Raw genomic sequence first — 18063 nt, 5'->3', positions numbered from 1 at the left:
ATGAAACCAGATCTGGCATGGCTGAGTCTGGTTCTGAAATACAGCCTGAGTGTCTCTGATGGGTACCAGCTTCACAGAAAGGTCCCTTGCTTTTGTTTCAGGGTAGGAATGTGAGGCCAGCGCTTAAAAAGAGAGCCACAGCATTCAAAGCCTGTGTCTAGAACTGGACATGGTGGCGCATGCCTGTAGTCCCAGCTATTTGGTGGGTTGAGGCGGGAGGATCACTTGAGCCCAGGAGTTTGAGCCCAGCCTGGGCAACACAGTGAGACCCTGTCTCATATATTAAAAAAAAAAAAAAAAAAAAAAAAAAAAAAAAGGCCTGTATCTAGAGATATATAAGGATGGAAAATTATTTCCCTAAGAAAATTTAAACATGGTAGTTTCTGATACGGAAACATTCTCCTCTTGTATGTGTTGAATACATCCTTGACCAGTTATAATAAATTAAAATCAATTCACCTTTTAGGGGCTTATGACGTCTTTCAAAATAGCAAAATCTGACAGAGGGAAGCACTAATTTGAATAATAATGGCAGCATGTTTTTTTTCTCCTTAAATCTAGAAAGACAGGATTTAATTCTTAATTTCTCAAGGCTTGTGATACACAGATTCTCAAATAACTCTTTTAAGAATTCATATTTATATGTACAATTTTTTAGGCATGTATCTATTTAGCCATTAAGTTCAAGTCCTTAAACACTCACAGGGACAGAGCAATAAATCTTCCCTCTGAGACCCCAGCCTAAGAGGGAGAAGTCGAGGGGAATGGAAAGAGAGCCACAGAACTGTTGTTTACGAAGCGCGGCTTCTGAGCCTGGGTCTCTCCGGTCCCGCAATATGTGTAATTATGTATTTCCCTGCAGCCGCTCAAATGCTCAGTCTCTTTGCCAAGTCAGCTATTCACACACTTTTTGGATATGGCATCAATTAAACTTGAGTTCTATGCCTTATGACGACCAAATTAATGGTTTGACAGCGGCTTTCTCAATAAACACTGCAAACTGGCCACAGTCGAAGGTTTAAAAACCATTTCTTTTCTGTTCAAAATTCTGACAAACATGTCTCAACTAAGACTGGGGACAACTTCATTATCCTCCCTACACTTAATGTCTTTTTGTAAAGAAAGCTGTTTAATAACATGTCTGCTCTGTTTTCACAACTAAATTATTCCAGTTGGTCACACGTTCCGGTCTTCGGCAAGATACTTGTGCTACCAGAGATAAAAACATGAAAAAGGAAATATATTGCAGAAATCAAAAACCTTATCTACTTCTAGACTCTCTCTCTTTGCCATAATTCATTCAAGAAGGCCCCAAGAATAATTTTTGATGTAAACTCAGCTACAAACATACATCACTATGCTGATAAAAATCACAGGCTAAACTTATGAAATATAGTGACTTTCATTTCTTTAGTGATGTTAAAATAACTTTTTTCTAAGGTTCAACAGACACAAAAGATAAAAAGGGTTACCATTAATCCTTTAAATAATAAAGAAACAGAAGACGCCCCACAGATTAATTCTATGGTCTGAGGATGAACTTGCTAGATTGAGTCACTGAATTAATTTGATGAAGATACTGGAAATCATAAAACACATAACATCAAGCCGATTCATTTAATACATCTTTGTTTGGGCACTTTACAACATAAATTATGTGGAATAACTTTTGGATTCTAAATTCTGGCTTCAGTAAGTTCAGTTTTCAGTTAACAAACATTCAGTGAGGACAACTCTGCAGGCTCCGTGCTAGGGAGTGAGGACACGGAAGCCAGTTCTTGGGTCAGTTAGTTCAGTATGGAGATGGAGGTGGGAGAGACGGGTGGGCCTCCAATGGATAAATACAGCACAAAGGGGTATTCCTAGAGGCATGTGCAAACTCCTGGGGGGCAAAGTGAACAGAGAGAGCCTGACACTGGAGCTGGGTCTTGAAAAATGAGCAGGCTGAGTACGGGGAGGTGGAAATGTTTGTAAGTTAGAGAGGGGGTCAGGTTCGAAAGGCATATTCCAGGCAGTGGGAACAGCACAGAATGCATCGTGTGCAAGTAGTTACAGTGACCACAGCCCAAATGTGAGATGGGAAACTATGGGCTATGAGGCTAGCGTGTCAGCTGCTTGCCAATGTCTGCAAAGGCTATGCTGGTCTGCATTTTATTCTGTAAACCTATTTCAAATTTTTCTTCTGGCTGGGAGTGGTGGCTCACGTCTGTAATCCTAGTACTTTGGGGGACTGAGGCAGGAGGATAGCCTGAGGCCAGGAGCTCAAGAACAGCCTGGGCAACATAGCAAGACTTTGTGTCTACAACTAAGTAGAGTTCCTTTGGTTCAAGGGGAGGCCTTATGCCCAACCTTCCCCCACCACCCACCCCGTACCCCTGAGGTCTCTCTGAGATGCTAGAGTTCTGAGGAACATGGTTTAAAAAGCACTGCCATAGGGGACAGGGACTTAGGCAGTGTTTTACTGGTGCAGTGAGCCTCTTTGTTAAGGAAAAAACCTGAATCCTGCATCTAGTTCTTTCTCTAACCTTTCCACTCTAGCTTATCCCTTTATGCAACACAGAAGTGATTGCCTTTCATTTCTCAGAGACATGGAGAATTTATAAAATGTTACTGTTCAAAGCATCCTCAGTTCTTGGAGAGAAAGATACTAGAACAATGACATCTTTATTGGCCGACAAGCTGAAGTGAGCGGGATTAGGAAGAAGATGTTTATCCAAAGGCAGAGGGAATCCAGCAACCTTGAGGCAAGGCCCCCCAGCAGCAGGCACTTTTCTCACAGCCTTTTGCAGGGTCGGAGGCCTCGCTGGGATGACAGGAATGGCAGGAAGGGAGTGGGGTGGCCTTCCTCCTTCCCCTGTGTCCCCCTAAGTTCTCCCTTTTTGCCAAGCTGTAGGCGAATGAGTTGAACACATAGTCCAGCAGAGTTTGACAAAAAATTAAACACCCACCCATAAATGAAGCAATGTGGCATGTGCCCAGTCTATCAGCCCCCGTCAGCCCCTGTTTAGTCAGTGTTATCTCAAAAACTTGAATCGTATTACAAACACTTGCTGGCCTTTACATTTCTTATTGTTCCTTTTGAGTAAGTAATTCCTTATAACATCTGTTCTCAAATTTAGTGAATGTTGGACACGGGATTAATAAAAATTAGATGCTCAGTCTATACTCCCAAGTTACTGAATCACAATCTACTAGGGTGGGCCCTAGGTAACTGCATTTAACAGGCTTTGCAGATAATGCTTGTCTGTACCAGACTTTGAGAACCATTATCTTACAGCATTCTCTAGGCAACTAACGAACTCTTATATAGTTTAAATTTTTTTCTTTCACAGAGGAATTTCAGTGTGATCTATGTGCCCTTTTTGCCCCTTGATAGGATTGGAGTCCTAAAAATGATTAAGTGATTAATCTAAATGCTACACCCAATTACTTAACTGCAAAAGTATAATATGCCAAAATACACAACTGGACTGTATCTACTTTGATAATTTAAGCGGAGGAATGCCAACCCAGCAGAGATCTCTTCTGTAGGACCAGGCAAGAGTTTAATCATGAGCTGGTAGGTCATGCAGCTGCCAATAATCTAGGGGGTGCTGACACTTCCGGCATGATGGATATATCTAAATCTAGGCGTTCGCCGCCTTGGGAAATCCCCAGCTTCCCTCCATCTCACAGGGAAGGAAGGCAGGTCCAGGTCTGACTGGTCAAGTCCCCCAAATGGGAAGGGGAAGGGAGCCCAAAGGGAAATGAGGGCTCTGGTGAGTGCAAATTCCCAGCAGAAATCTGGCCCTGTGCCCCCAGCTCCCGGGGCTGGGCTGCTGAGGTCAGGAGGTGGGCTGCGAAGTTCTCTGCAGCCATCAAGACCGAACAGGATGGGGGCACATGTCAGGCTCTGGGCACCATAATACAATCCCGTTTGATTAAAAGAAATTTCTGGTAATGAATTAAAACAGACCCAAGGAAAAAAGGACACGGTGGCAATATATTCTCCTGGCACCCAGCACACAGAAGAGAAGAGAGGGGAAAGAGAGAAAGGAGACATAAATAAAAGGGACTACTCACTGGGGCTTTTCTCTTCAGCAAGGTCACAGGCACAGAGCAGGTCGGAATCGATTGAGATGGGTTTCTGCTTAATCCAAAACTTAGTGCTGGCTTTCTGATTCGTAACAGGGTCTATCTCTACTTTGTCTCCAGAGATACCTGTAAGCCAAGGTGAGGACACAAAAGAAACCACAAGAAGTAGAAGGTGTAAGTGATTTCAGGGCAATCATTTGACCTGTTTTATAAATCTGAAATTGCATGAACGTGAGCTCTTTCTTAGGGCTTTGGGGAATGCCACGGGCTTCCTGAGACAAACATAAGGACACTCCAAATGGCACACACAAGTTGCATAGTCTGGTTTCCTGGGTGGGTGAGTTGAGGGTGGGGGAACCCCCCCAAACTATATGAGAAGGTATTAAGAAACAAGCCTTCTTAGATATAACATGGATCCAACACAGAGAGGCTATTTACAGCCGTACATTATCTCTATATTGTAATGAAATAACCATCAGGTTTATTTAAAAAACAGTTTTGATTGGTGCTCTGAGTTGTTGTTCTCATTTAAGAAGATCTGGGGTGGACAGATAAATCTGTAACATCCCTATGTTTAAACAGCTAAGCTACCAATGAACAGCTTCTGATCTGAAACAACCTTATACACTAAAAAGAATAAAAGAACTCTTCCTTTCTGTGACACTAAATAATTATCCAACCTATATTTAAGGGAAGTCACGAGAGGATTAAACCTTACATAAAACCTTCCAAGTTCAAGTCTTGGAGCCTGGCTTCAGGCTGCAGAGGTCATTGCCCCCCTGCTGAGGGCGAGACTCGGCACTGGGTGTGAGCTTTACGCAACAAAGACTTTATAACAGGAATCCAGAATGTTCAATACTGGCACTTCAGATTTTATTTTCAGAGCTTAAAAGACAACACGTTGTACAGTGACCGGGAATAAAGGTGTTTGCAGAACAAAGGTAATGCCAGGTATGGGAGGGGCCCTGGAATAAGTGTGGAAATGCACAGCAACCGCCTTCTCAGTACTGCAGAGGAGTACACGCTCAGCCCGCCACACACCACCTAGGCTAGATGTGCTCTTTTTCCTCTTTCGCTGGAAATTGAGGAATCTGTTCATGAAGTGAGACAAAAACCTTTCACATGCCTTCTATAGTGGGCCCCATATGGAACCTTAAAAGTAATTAATTTTTAGGCCATAGTTTAAAGGTCAGGGTCAAAGTGAAAAAAAGCAAAATGAAGATATAAGAAATAATTAAAATAACCAAATGTACAAAGTGAAACAGAAAAGACATAGTTAACATATTTCATCCTACGAATCACACTCAAATTTTTGAACAAAATGTGAGAAAACTTAGTAAGCCAAAAGCAGCAGCAGATAAAAGAAACACTTCAATTAACCTCCCCCCAAAATAAAACACACACACACCCCAACCACAGTCTGACAGCAAATTTAAAATTAAAAAAACAAATACAAACAAAATCCTACTGATTAGGTCTGCTACACGCTCCATTCATTTATATTTTATTTTATGAATAAATAAATCCCAAATACCAGCTAGACAAAGGCAGAAGAAGAATGTGTGCAGACAGACTACAGTCGAGGCTCCTCTGCTGCCTCCAGGGGAGACAATGCAGAGATGGCTGCTGTACCCTGGTCAGTACGTGTGGTCTTTGGTAAAGATGAACCATTGGTATTTTTTACTAATCGAACGCTGGAATTTGTCATTAGACCTATTTCAGGAACACCATATTTCAATTAGGCATAATGTCGTAAGTCCAGCTGACTCTGGACGTTCAGGTCTAGATGATTTCAGGAGGGTGAGAATGTATCAGGAGACCAATTTTATTACATTTCAGTTAAAATAGATTACGACTACCCAGTTACACTCTTGCCTCCAATTTGGTCATTAATTGTTAAAGATCTGGACATTTCTATAGTTCCCTGAAAGAAGTACTGAAGCCATGGTTGTCGGGGGTGTGTGTGTGTGTGTGTGTGTGTGTGTGTGTGTGTGTGTGTGTGTTTGTGTGTGTGTGTTCCCCTTCTTCTTCTTATTTTGACATTTATAAAAGTCAAAATGAGCGGAGCAGAATAAACGTGCATAACTCTTATGTGAAAATAAACCGTGCTCCACATTCTTTTCTCAGAAAGAATGGGGAAAAATATCATCACCAGAGACATGGTTTTAAAATTTTGTTCTATGCCCCTGCAACTCTTGAAGCTGTAGTCAGTCAATACTGTTAATGTACCTTGTTAATTTGATAGGATTTGTCAGGTAACTCCACTGGAAAATTATATAAAACTGTTCCAGATGAAAAGATGATAGTGACATGAATTAAAGTGATAGAACAATAGTGGAATATAAACCAGAAATGACACCCAAAGTGGCTGTTGATTTATTGCCGTACTGAGTTTGGTTCTGGGCTCCCATGTATATTAGTGCTACAAATCTGGGTCCATTTAGCAGAGGGATGCTCATACATACATCACCAGCTCCTGCTCCAAGCCAAGGTCACTCCCCATTGCATCAATCTTTTCAACAGAGCCTACTTCACAAAGCAGGACTTTTGTAACCATCTCAGATGTAACAGACTCTCGTCCTCTTTCATCTTTCTTTTATCATGTAAAGTACACTTTAACTTCTATTATTTTTATCTGCAAATTGTTACCGTATAGTTCATCCATTACCAGCAGTATCTCTGCATCAATTGCCTAAGCTCTGCACAGCCACAGAACACTTTCCCAATGACGCCCTTTCCTGGGGTTATTGTGCAGTTACTGTTCACAGAGGGGCACCCCAAGACCGGGGCTTGGGGATGAAGATGTAGGAGATGAATGCAATAGGCTCAAGATGGGCAGACAGGTGGGATATCATTTAGACAGTTGGTGTGTTCCAAAAAAGTTGCATGTGAATCAGATTTTTTTTTTCTGAATCGAATCACATTTTCCCACTGACTTCTAGTTCCAGAGCTACTTTATCTTCATTTTAGATTGATCTGTAATTGGCAGGGGCTCCCAACACTTTAGTTTTAAGTTTCTCTGCCCTGTAGGCTTTCAGTCAAGTAGTTAATGATCTGTAAAACACTTGCCTGCCTAGAGGAGTCACTATTTAAAGAAACCTGTAGGGGAATCTTTCCTGATGGGAAAAATCCTTTTGTACATTAAATAATCTTACCCTCTTAATACTTGTCTGAGTCTCAGCTTCTTAAGGCAGCGCAGGCAGCACCGCAGCACCCTATCTGCTCCTGCCGCCATGTGTCAGCACTCGGCCTGAGGCAGTCCACAGGAGGAGCCCTCTTCCTGAGCAACCCCGGGAAGAGTGCACACCTACTGCAGAAAAGAGAAAGGAGGCCCAGAATCCAGCCTGGAGGCAAACAGAGGCCTCTCTGTCCTTGGCTTCGGAGCCCTCGGTAGTCTTCTTGGTTACAAGGAGGAGTTGGCTTGGTGGAGGGGAGATCAGTGAGGAAGCAGGCGCCACAGCCCAGGCCAGGGGCAGGGACAGTCACGGCTGGGGTGCAGTGGGGATGAGCATATTAAAGACAAAAGAGTTAGGAGTAGGCAAATGGCTGCACACAGGGTGTGAGGGAGAAGGGAGTCAGAGAGGTTCCTGGGGCATCGCCGCGGTGATGAGGGGTAGGGGAAGAGGTTGTGGAAGCCAGGCTAGTGGGGTTGCAAGTGCGGAGGTTGAGTAGTACCCCACTTGTCACTGCCACTTCTCTATGCTAAGGGGAGTGAGTGGGTTGTGGGCAGAAGCAGCACTGTCTCCCTGTGAGCAGAGCACCAGGAGAAGAGGGCTGCTGCACACACGGTCCCTGTAGCTCAGACTCCTTAAGGCAAAGGCCTAGGCCAAGAGCAAAGGTGCAACCCTGGTAGGCTCACTGCCGTTTCTGCTTCGGCAGCCTCGGGCACCAGCGATCATTCAGTACAATTTTCTCCTTAGGCCCAACAGGCATGACGCCAGTTATAGACACCATTCACCGAGCACCTCCAGTATTAACATAACAGCTAACATTAACTGCCATCAACAATGTGCCAGCATGGTTAGAAATCCACTGTGTGCATGGACTCAGATCTCTTAATAACCTCATGAAGTTGGCTAGTATGTTCATCCTATTCTACTGACGAGGAAACAGAAACACAGTGAGGTCAAGTAACTTGCCCAAGATCACCCAGCTCAGAAGTGGCAAAGCTGCAATTTGAACTCAGGAAGTCTGGTTCCAGAATGTGTCCCCTCAGCCACTACACTATTCTGCAAGAACTGTGCTAAATGTTTCATATAACATATCCCAGGAGAGGGGAAGGTGCTTGCCTAGGTCAGGGAGCATCTAAGTGGAACAGCCACTGTTCAAACCCAGAGCTGCCTGGGTCTCAAGTCCCTGTTCTTTCTGCTGCTCTGCACAGCCTCAGCCGTGTCAGAAGATGTATTAATAATAAGGAGCTCTGCCCAAGCAGTCCTCCATCTCCTCTCTCAATTTTCACCAAGGAACAAATAAATGTTCACAAATGCCAATAAATGCACACATCTATTTTTTGTTCATACATGGCAAATTGGAGCATGAAATCCGATCAATATTCTTTCTGACCACCGAGCATAGTTTTGATTTCCTCGGCTAAAGTTTTTGCGTGAAGTCATTTAAGGAATGGCAGAGGCACTCCTTACAGTGTCACGTATGCACTGTTTTAAGTAATTCAAATTATAAATGTATTTCCAAGGAAATAAGAGAAACTGGCTTTTGTTACATTGACATTTCTCCAACTTAAGTGACCAGTAATAGAGGAATAGTTGATCCAACAATGATGAAATACAAGATAACCACGAAAAGTTTTGACTAGAAAAATCCTTATAACACAATAGTAAGTGAAAAGGACAAGAAAACCATTTATAAAAAAAGATGTCAAAAGGACGTGCTCCAAAAACTGGTGCCAGTGGCCAACTCTGGTTAGTAGAATTATATCCTTTCCTCTTCTGTATTTTTTCCAAGATAAACATTTCACCAAAAATAAAAACAAACATCACTTTGAAAGCTGACACTTTTTGATTTCCACTTCAGAATTCAGTATCCTTTTTCTCGACTGTTACAATGTGGGGAAGGATAAGTATGCTGAAGTCTTGATAATGGTGAAGTGATCCTCAGTGAAAGAATGCTTCCTTCTAGCAGTTCTTCAGCAGAACTTTTTTTTTTTTTTTAGCAGAATTTCTTTAACAGAACTTCTAGCAGTTCTAGTGGTATGCCAGGGGTTGCGCTGCTGGGAAGGGCTCATGAGCTACACTACACCCAACCTGGTGCCCCTCTCAAAACTGGAGCCCGGCAGGCTTCTTTCCAGCTCAGGCAGGTGGGGAAGAAAAGAGCACGGGGGCTGGCCGGGAGCAGCCAGGGTCAGCCCCTTCTCTTGGAAACAAGGGAGGCAGTTTGTCTCCCTTACCAGCTCCCTCCCCTAACCACTTATCCACAGCCATCCGTCATGACCTTTTCATGCTCCCACTTCTGACAGCTTCCAGATACAGTGAGTCAAACTTCACTGGAAGCAAACTATCACACCAACTGTCAAAGGCAGAAAACATTGCCTGATTGCTGTCCTACATCAACGCCAGCATATAAATCCTTCCTTAACAAGACAGCTCAAAATAAACAAAAACACAACTCTAATGTGTATACAGCTCTCTGGGGAAACTATTTGTGCAAGCCTTTAGAGTTATCACAAGGAGACCCTTGTCTGCTTTAACTAACCAAGATTTCCATAAAAGGAAATTAGCACCGCGTAGCATCTTTTTCTAACACAGACTGAGCGCCCACTCTGGGTAGCCCCCACACTAGGTCCTTTTGTGTACAGCGGCTTATTGAGAGCTTAGAACACCTCTAATCAGGAAGGCACTATTAGCCTATCTTACATTTAAAGAGGGGGCTTAGGGGTAGGAAATCTGGAGTCACAAAGTCCTCTGTTCAAATGTCAGCCTTCCTACTTCCTAACTACGTGACTTGGGAAAAACTTCTATAAAACGGAGATGATAATAATACACATAATAATAGATACCTCAAGTGCTTGTTGTGAGGATTAGGTGAAATAAGGCATGACAAGGGCTTGGAATTGTGCCTGATACATAGCTAGCGATGAATATTACTCCTTCTAATGATTATTATCAGAAGTCAGGCACTGGGTTAAGGATGTGACATAGACTCAGTGATGAGGGTCGAGTCTGGGGAGCTCAGGGAGCCACGAGAAGGAGGTGAATAAAGGACCTGCCTGGCTCTGGAATTGGAGGGCGAGAAGAATTCTCCCTGGGACCTTCTCTACATCCCAGTCTTGGGAGCACCAGGATCCAGTTTGGGAGACAATGCCTTCATCCCCACAAATCCCCCCAGTAACCTCCCACCACCAAGTGTCACTGGGCATATCTCCTCCTCACAACCTCCAAGAGTTCAATTCAAATCAGGAAGAATGTTCTCAGACCTGGAATGTGGAAACTTTTGTGCTAGGGAATCCTCATCCTACTGGGTCTCCAGGCCACAAATTTGGAGGCCCTGATTATGCTGGCACATCCCCACTGGTGTTATCCTGGGCAAAGTCACTGCTCCCTTGGTGAGCCTGATCATTCTCCTCTGTAAAATGTACTAGCCTATGGTGAATCAAATTAGTAAACTGGAGAGCTTGGGTTCAAGTCCAGGTCTAGCTGCCTGGTGAGTTCTGACTTGCCAGCTGTTTCCTATTGTCCCAGAGGAGACTGCTTGACTCTTGGGAGGTACAACCTCCCCTATGGTACTCTTAAAATACCCCCTTAAAAAAGCTAAAACACCACTTTGGCAAAAATTAAGGCATTTAACAATTCATGTCTTAGTGTATTTCCTGTTATCATTTGCTCAGATATCATAAGCTGTGGTTCATTCATCAATTTCCTACAGCTTTGAATCTAAGGCTACAAACGTCCCACTGCTGTTAAATCCTGGAGCAGCTTTTTACACAATTCTACAATCCTCTTGTCTTCAGGTTACCTAGAGCCTATGAAAGCCTGGAAAAGCCCCCAGGGAGTGCCACTGAACAACTCTTCGCCAGAGTGGATTTTGCTGAATATATACAGCCAATCGATAGCATCCACAGAGCAGTCAGGGAAGTCTTTGAAACTTGTCTGAATTTACACACAAGATCAGACACACAGGCTGTTTGGGCTTAATGAGACCTTAGAGATCACCTAGTCTGGGGTTTTCACTCTCCATATGAAAAAATTGAGGCTCAGGGCTGGGGCATGACTTGTCTGATGTCACCCATTAATGACAGAGCTGTAACCATAATTCATATCCCCATACTGCCAGGCCAGGGCTTAAACAGACCAGCTCACCTGCCATGCAGGAGTACTGCATATTCACACACTGATCAAATGCATTACAATAAAAAAGCGCTGTCTCCAGCAATTTAAGGCACCCAAAATAGATGACAAAACCATATTTCAGGTCACAACTAAAATGAAACCCAGTAGAGCCTTACTTTCTTGAGATCAAGTGGAGTTCTAGGCCCCAGGATCACTGGTTTCATTCAAAGGACTAACCATTCTGAAACGGTTTGGGAAACACAGCTAAAAGCTGCCAATTCCAATATGTGGTCAGTAAGAGACTCAATGACAAGTCCGAGTGTACCTGACTAGACTGTTAGGCTTGGCACGCAAAACAAGGAGTGGCCTGGACATGAACGAACGCAGAGCAGCAGTCAGCACAGGACACAGCACCAGGGCAGAGCTTATGAAATCAGACCTGGGACTGTTTAATCCCAGAAAGACTTGTCTTTGAATGAGTGCTAAGTTCTCTCTGCAGAGAAGGCATTTACAAAGATTCTGCAATAGGACAGTGCTTATGAAATCAGACCTGGGACTGTTTAATCCCAGAAAGACTTGTCTTTGAATGAGTGCTAAGTTCTCTCTGCAGAGAAGGCATTTACAAAGATTCTGCACTAGGACAGTTAGATCACCAAACTACTCTCTCAGTAAATGGATACCTCAGGTGAGCCTATGATGTCAGCTAGGAAGCAGCAGGCCCTAAGAGAATTTACAGTATCACTTGTAGAGTGGGGAAAACCTGATCTTCCCCATGTTCAGGCCCTGTTGGAGCTCAGGTGCCAAAGATGAGGAAGTGATTAAAGGAGCACAGAACTCTGGATGAACGCTCATGAATCCGACTCCCATTAATTCCATCATGCCAGTGCTTCTCAACTTCTTCCAATTCTCAATTCTTTCTCAGCCACCTGAGGAACCTGACACATTGTCATTAATAACCCTGGGTTACTCCATAGGAATTCTCAAAAGGGTGGCTCTGGGAACAGGGAGCCAGAGGAAGCTAGGCCTTAAGAAAAAGCCCACAGTGTTTCCAATATTACCAGTTAGGTGATTTTTCCCTAAGCCAATCACTGCATTTAGTGCAAAAGTGGTAACGGAGTTTTCTGGAGGCAGTCTTGATAGCATGCATCCTCTGCCTCATCAGTTCATTAGTATAAGTTAATTCCAAAGTTTGGTTCAGGAAATGCTGTCACAATAGGGACTGAACAATCATTTAATATCAGAATTGCCATCTTCAAATTACTGAACGGACCCAGGGATTTCTGAGTTAAATGTGACGCACGCCTCCTCCTGATTGTGTCTCGGAATGGAGAGGGGCACCTCCTTAGTGTTCAACGGGAAAGTGAAATGGAAACATGGAAGATCAATCCACTTCCTAAGAACACGCATGTTCAGATTATGTGATTACTTGAACTGTACTCCATAGGTACCCCACTGGAAACTAACAAGGGAAAATGTTTTATTCATGCGGCCACCCAGAACCATGTTTAGCCTGAGAGTGAGCCTGAGGAGTGAGGCAGTCCAGGCCACCGCTGCTGCTTTCACTCACTATTGTGCTGTTACCGTGTTTCTTAAGTTTGCATGTTGTATACTTAAAAATAACACCATAATAAAGTCTTCCTTTGAGTGCTGGCCTGTGGTTATTGACTAGTGGGTTAAATAATAACTGCGGTAGGGAAGACAAGGCAGGGAAGACAAGAAATGGCAAATATGCTGCCTGTCATCATGCTCAGGCCCGGGGCAGACATTTTTAATCAATCACAGAGTTTCTTTATGTTGCCCTCAGACACAGCTGGAGATGCTGCCTCAGCATAATGCTCTGGGCAGCCGTTATAAACTTGACTGGACCCAGCTGATGAGACGAAACCTTTTTGCCTTCTCTAGGACATGTGGTATTGTACTTGATATTTTCATAAAGAACTACCATAATCACAAGTCTTATGATTATACATACTGGATAGTTTTATGAAAAGATAATGGAAGTAACCATGGAACCTTTTGGTAGAAGTCATTTTCTATCATTTATCTATAAATCCTATACAGACTCTGTATATCTTATACAGAATTATTTTATTAGGTTGTAGATGCGATGCTGATAGGATGGAATTCATGGTATCTTACGTGTTCAGTAACAGATCCCTTCGGTGACATGGGAACGGTCTACACTGATAAATGAGGCAAACAAACCAAGTGAGTACAAGTGGTGCAAATATCAAACCACTTCTCAGCGTGAGACTGCATCAGAAAAACCAGGTTGACCTGCCCAGTCAGTAAAAATAAGCTTGGACAAAGAGATAAGGGGTAAGAAAGTCCTTTCAATACTGTGAGTTTGTGAAACACCACAATCTAGGGGAGAAATTGAGCCAGCAGGCCTGGGATGAGACCAGGGACTGGGTGACTCTGATATATGTTCAGGGTCAGACCCACTGCCCCGAGGTGCTCTGCATATAAGAGGTGTTCACTGTGGGGATGTCTTGGCCCTGTCTGCCATGGTTCTTGCATTGGTTTCTGTGCTTTCCCTTGGCTGGTGCGTTGTAATTTAGCTTCTGCCAGCCAGCCAACAAATACTTATTGATAATATACTGTGGGTTTCTTAGATTGTGGCTGCATTCTCCGCTTGACCCGTTCTGTTTCAATGTTCCCCTAACTTACTTCCCCCTACCAGCCCGTTTGGGTGGCACATATCTCAGTGTGCAACCTCCCTCAAGTGGTTAGGCACACAGGATCAGGTATATGGAAGACCAAGTTAATGGAAATAACCTCAACTTGGTAGAATCTCAAGTAAAGCTACACTTGAAGGACATCTGTACTTTTTAGGACTGACAGAGGGAAAGCAGACAAGATGAAATATTCCAAGAATGTTTTAGAGAAATACAGGAATGGTTTGGAATGATGACTTTGGTAAGATTCTGGGCTGGTAGAGCAGGAATGGCAAAGATATTTCAATTTAAGAATTACCTTCAATTGATGGGTAGGGGTTGCTTATAGGACTGTGTTGGAACGAATTCTGAGGTTAGGTCCGGGCCCAGAGGGAGGAAGCGCAGTGGCTGATAAACAACATCTAAAGTAAAGAGGAGGGTATCACAGTACATGGACATTCATCTCCAGATACTAGGGGCGGGAGAAGAGCAGGAATATGCACAAGTTTAGGAACTGGCCAACTAGAAGTAATCACTTCTGTTGTGCAGTTGAGTTATTTTTTCTTTATATATATAAATTTAGAGACAGGGTCTTGCTTTGTTACTCAAGCTGGAGTACAATGGCACGATCCTAGCTCAATGCAGCTTTGAACTCCTGGGCTCAAGGGATCCTCCTGCCTCAGCCTCCTAAGTAGCTAGGACCACAGGTATGCGCCACCACACCCAGCTAAGGTTTTTAAATGTTTTGTAGAGACAGGGTTTTGTCATGTTGTCCAGACTGGTCTTGAATTCCTGGCTTCTAGCAATCCTCCCACCTTGGCCTCCCAAAGTGCTGGGATTACAGATCTGAGCCATCCTGCCCAGTCTGGGGGTGAATTATTAATGACACCTGTGGATTGGCACCTGTGGTATGACAGATTGGGTCTGGCGTATGGGACTGAGTTTCTGCCTCGATTCTGCTGGAACTCTCCGTATATCTGATGACTGAGGTGTGGGAGAGTTGGTACTAACAGCTAGGTACCTCTCAACACAGTGGTTTACATAAACCACGTTCTTCCAAACTCCTCCAAGCCTCAGTTTTCCCAGTCATGAAGTGGGAACAACAATATCAATGTGCTGTGTAGGTTAAATGAGGTTATCAGGGAGAAAGCTCTTGGTGTATTGTAAGTTGTCATAGTTCCACAGAGATTTAGCACAATGATTCGCATGTAAGGCAGAGCAGTTAGGCTCAGGACTCAACCTCAGACAGTCTTGGATTCTTATTCCGGCTTGATTACTTACTAGATTTTTCCTACACCCCAGTTTCATCATATAAAAAATGGTGATACAATCAGTACTATCTAATAAGAGTGCTTCGATTTCAGGCGCCAGTGCATGCAAAGAGAACAATTAGCAAAGTGCTTGGCACACAGTAAGCACTTGATAATAACTGCTTTGTAAAAATTCTATTTCTCATTACTATTATTTTAAAAGACCAGAGCTGTGTCATATGTTTCATTAATGGGGTTTTTCGGTCATAGAAAAGTCTGGTGGAGGCCGGGCACGGTGGCTCACGCCTGTAATCCCAGCACTTTGGGAGGCCGAGGTGGGTGGGTCACCTGAGGTCAAGAGTTCGAGACCAGCCTGACCAACACGGGGAAACCCCGTCTCTACTAAAAACACAAAAATTAGTTGAGCGTGATGGTGCATGCCTATAATCCCAACTACTTGGGAGGCTGAGGCAGAAGAATTGCTTGAACCCGGGAGGCGGAGGTTGCAGTGAGCCGAGACTGTACCATTGCACTCCAGCCTGGGCAACAAGAGCGAAACTCCATCTCAAAAAAAAAAAAAGTCTGGTGGAAAATCGATTTAAGTTTGGGTCTTGCAGGTCAAAATTTGAGTCTCTCATCCCCTGACTTTCTCAGAAACAACTGGAACAGAGGCCACTACCACCCCATCAGAAGACAAGCAACTGTGGTGGCACTGCAGAGCCTGGGGATTCTGATCCTCAGCTGCGGCTCTTACTACCACTAATTCAGCATGGATGAGTGGTTTTCTGTGGAATCAGCAGGGATGCTGGGCAAATGCCACACACTTACTTTCCACTTAAAAGATGTTGCCACAGGGGCCAAGTGAAATCTCTGTTCTGATTGACACAGGATGGACAGGTGGAGGTGACCATCCATCAGTGTCAGGAAGGACCTGAAGCACCTGGCTAGTCAGGTGAAATAAAATAAATTATTTACCCGTCTCAAAATCCAGCCGCTCACTTGAATACTCATACAGGGTGTGCTGTTTGCCTCCCTACTCTTGGCAGTAGAACGTCTCAGGAAGAAAGAATTTCTGGATTGCTAGGTGTGGGTTTTTGTTGTTGTTAGAATGTGAGGGTGATATCTGCTTTGTAAGGAGGGAGAGAGGGTCTTCAATTACATACCTGTGTAATCTACGTGGGATGGGAAAATGGGTTTATTTATTCAGTGCATGATATAACACTCATGGGCAGTCTGTCTGATTGTCACAAAATTCCTTACGACTAATTAATGAAATTTCTGATTATAATGATAAAGACTGAACTTTGAGGACAGAAACAAATGTTCTGACATCATCTCTTTTAGAAGCCCCTCTGAAATGCGACTCTACACCAGAGGGTGCCATGTGTGTCACTGGAAGCATTCCAAGCATTCACAAGTGACGCCCCAGCCTCCAGTCGCCTCACTTCCAACAACCAGGGAGATACTTGCATGACTGTCATCATTCATGTCTACCTGACAAGTCTCCATTATGGCCACAAGTGGAACTTTGCCAGGAGAGCTACCCCCTGATCTAAGTGATCTGGTTTAATACTTTCAAGATGGTGGACCTGGAGAGAGGGCAATAGGCAAAATAAATAATAATGACAATGATAATAACACTACGATACGCTACTGCTTAGAATATGCTTCTATGGGTCGGGCGCGGTGGCTCACGCCTGTAATCCCAGCACTTTGGGAGGCCAAGGCGGGTGGATCACAAGGTCAGGAGATCGAGACCATCCTGGCTAACATGGTGAAACCCCGTCTCTACTAAAAATACAAAAAATTAGCCGGGCGTGGTGGCGGGCGCCTGTAGTCCCAGCTACTCAGGAGGCAGAGGCAGGAGAATGGCGTGAACCCGGTAGGCGGAGGTTGCAGTGAGCCGAGCTCGCGCCACTGCACTCCAGCCTGGGTGACAGAGCGAGACTCCGTTTCGGGAAAAAAAAAAAAAAAAAAAAAAAAAGAAAGAATATGCTTCTATGGGCCAGACACTTTCATAGAATGTTAAAAGGTAAACATTATTATCCCCATTTCATACATGGTGAAAACTAAGATTGAAAAGGGAAAAGACTTGTCCAGGTGACACTGCAGGTAAGTGGCAAGGCTGGGATTCAAACTCAGTGCTGACTGACTGCAGAGCTTGGGCTCCTCCCACAAAGCCTTTTGTGGACTTTTTCCTTTGAAATAATTTACATGTCAGGCTCTAATGAATTAAAGTTTGTCTTTTTTGCCTTTGGAAAAAAGTGGGGAAAGAAGCCCATGATCTTGGTTATCATTCCAAGGCAGCGCTTTTCACACTGGGGAATGAGCGGGGATGGATTTGCTGATGATGCTCACCTGGGCCCTTGCTTTGACCCTCTGTCTTGACCACAGTTGGGCTACTTATTGGGCTTCTTTTTTTCCTTTGAGACAGAGTCTAACACTGTCGCCCAGGCTGGAGTGTAATGGCGTCATGACAGCTCACTGCAGCCTTGACCTCCCAGACTCAAGCGATCCTCCCATCGCAGCCTCCTGAGTAGCTGGGACTACAGGCAGGCACCACCACACCTGGCTATTTTTGTATTTTCTGCAGAGATGGAGTCTCACCATGTCGCCCAGGCTGGTCCTGAACTCCTGAGCTCAAGTGATCTGCCCACCTTTGTCTCCCAAAGTGCTGGGATTACAGACGTGAGCCATGGCACCCAGCCTACTTATTGGGCTTCTTAAAAGTAGGCCCATTCAGAAAAAGCAGGCCCTTTGCTATTGGGCAAGTACTGCAGCTAAACACAAACTGGATGT

General features: G+C 44.1%; 1 protein-coding gene across 7 annotated transcripts in view; it reads right to left on the bottom strand.

Moving 5' to 3' along the window:
- Window positions 1-18063, bottom strand: part of MAPKAP1 (MAPK associated protein 1) — a 265297-nt gene that overhangs the window by 22981 nt on the left and 224253 nt on the right. For all 7 annotated transcript variants that reach the window (XM_034929066.3, XM_034929065.3, XM_063594202.1 and 4 more), the window contains one exon: window positions 4063-4200. In XM_034929066.3, the coding sequence (XP_034784957.1) occupies window positions 4063-4200 (138 nt within the window). The remainder of the gene's footprint in view (window positions 1-4062; window positions 4201-18063) is intronic.

Source organism: Pan paniscus, chromosome 11 (genome assembly GCF_029289425.2).
Source record: "Pan paniscus chromosome 11, NHGRI_mPanPan1-v2.0_pri, whole genome shotgun sequence".
NCBI lineage: Eukaryota > Metazoa > Chordata > Mammalia > Primates > Hominidae > Pan > Pan paniscus.
Note: the sequence above shows the minus strand (reverse complement) of the source record. Positions and strands in the feature narration are given on the sequence as shown.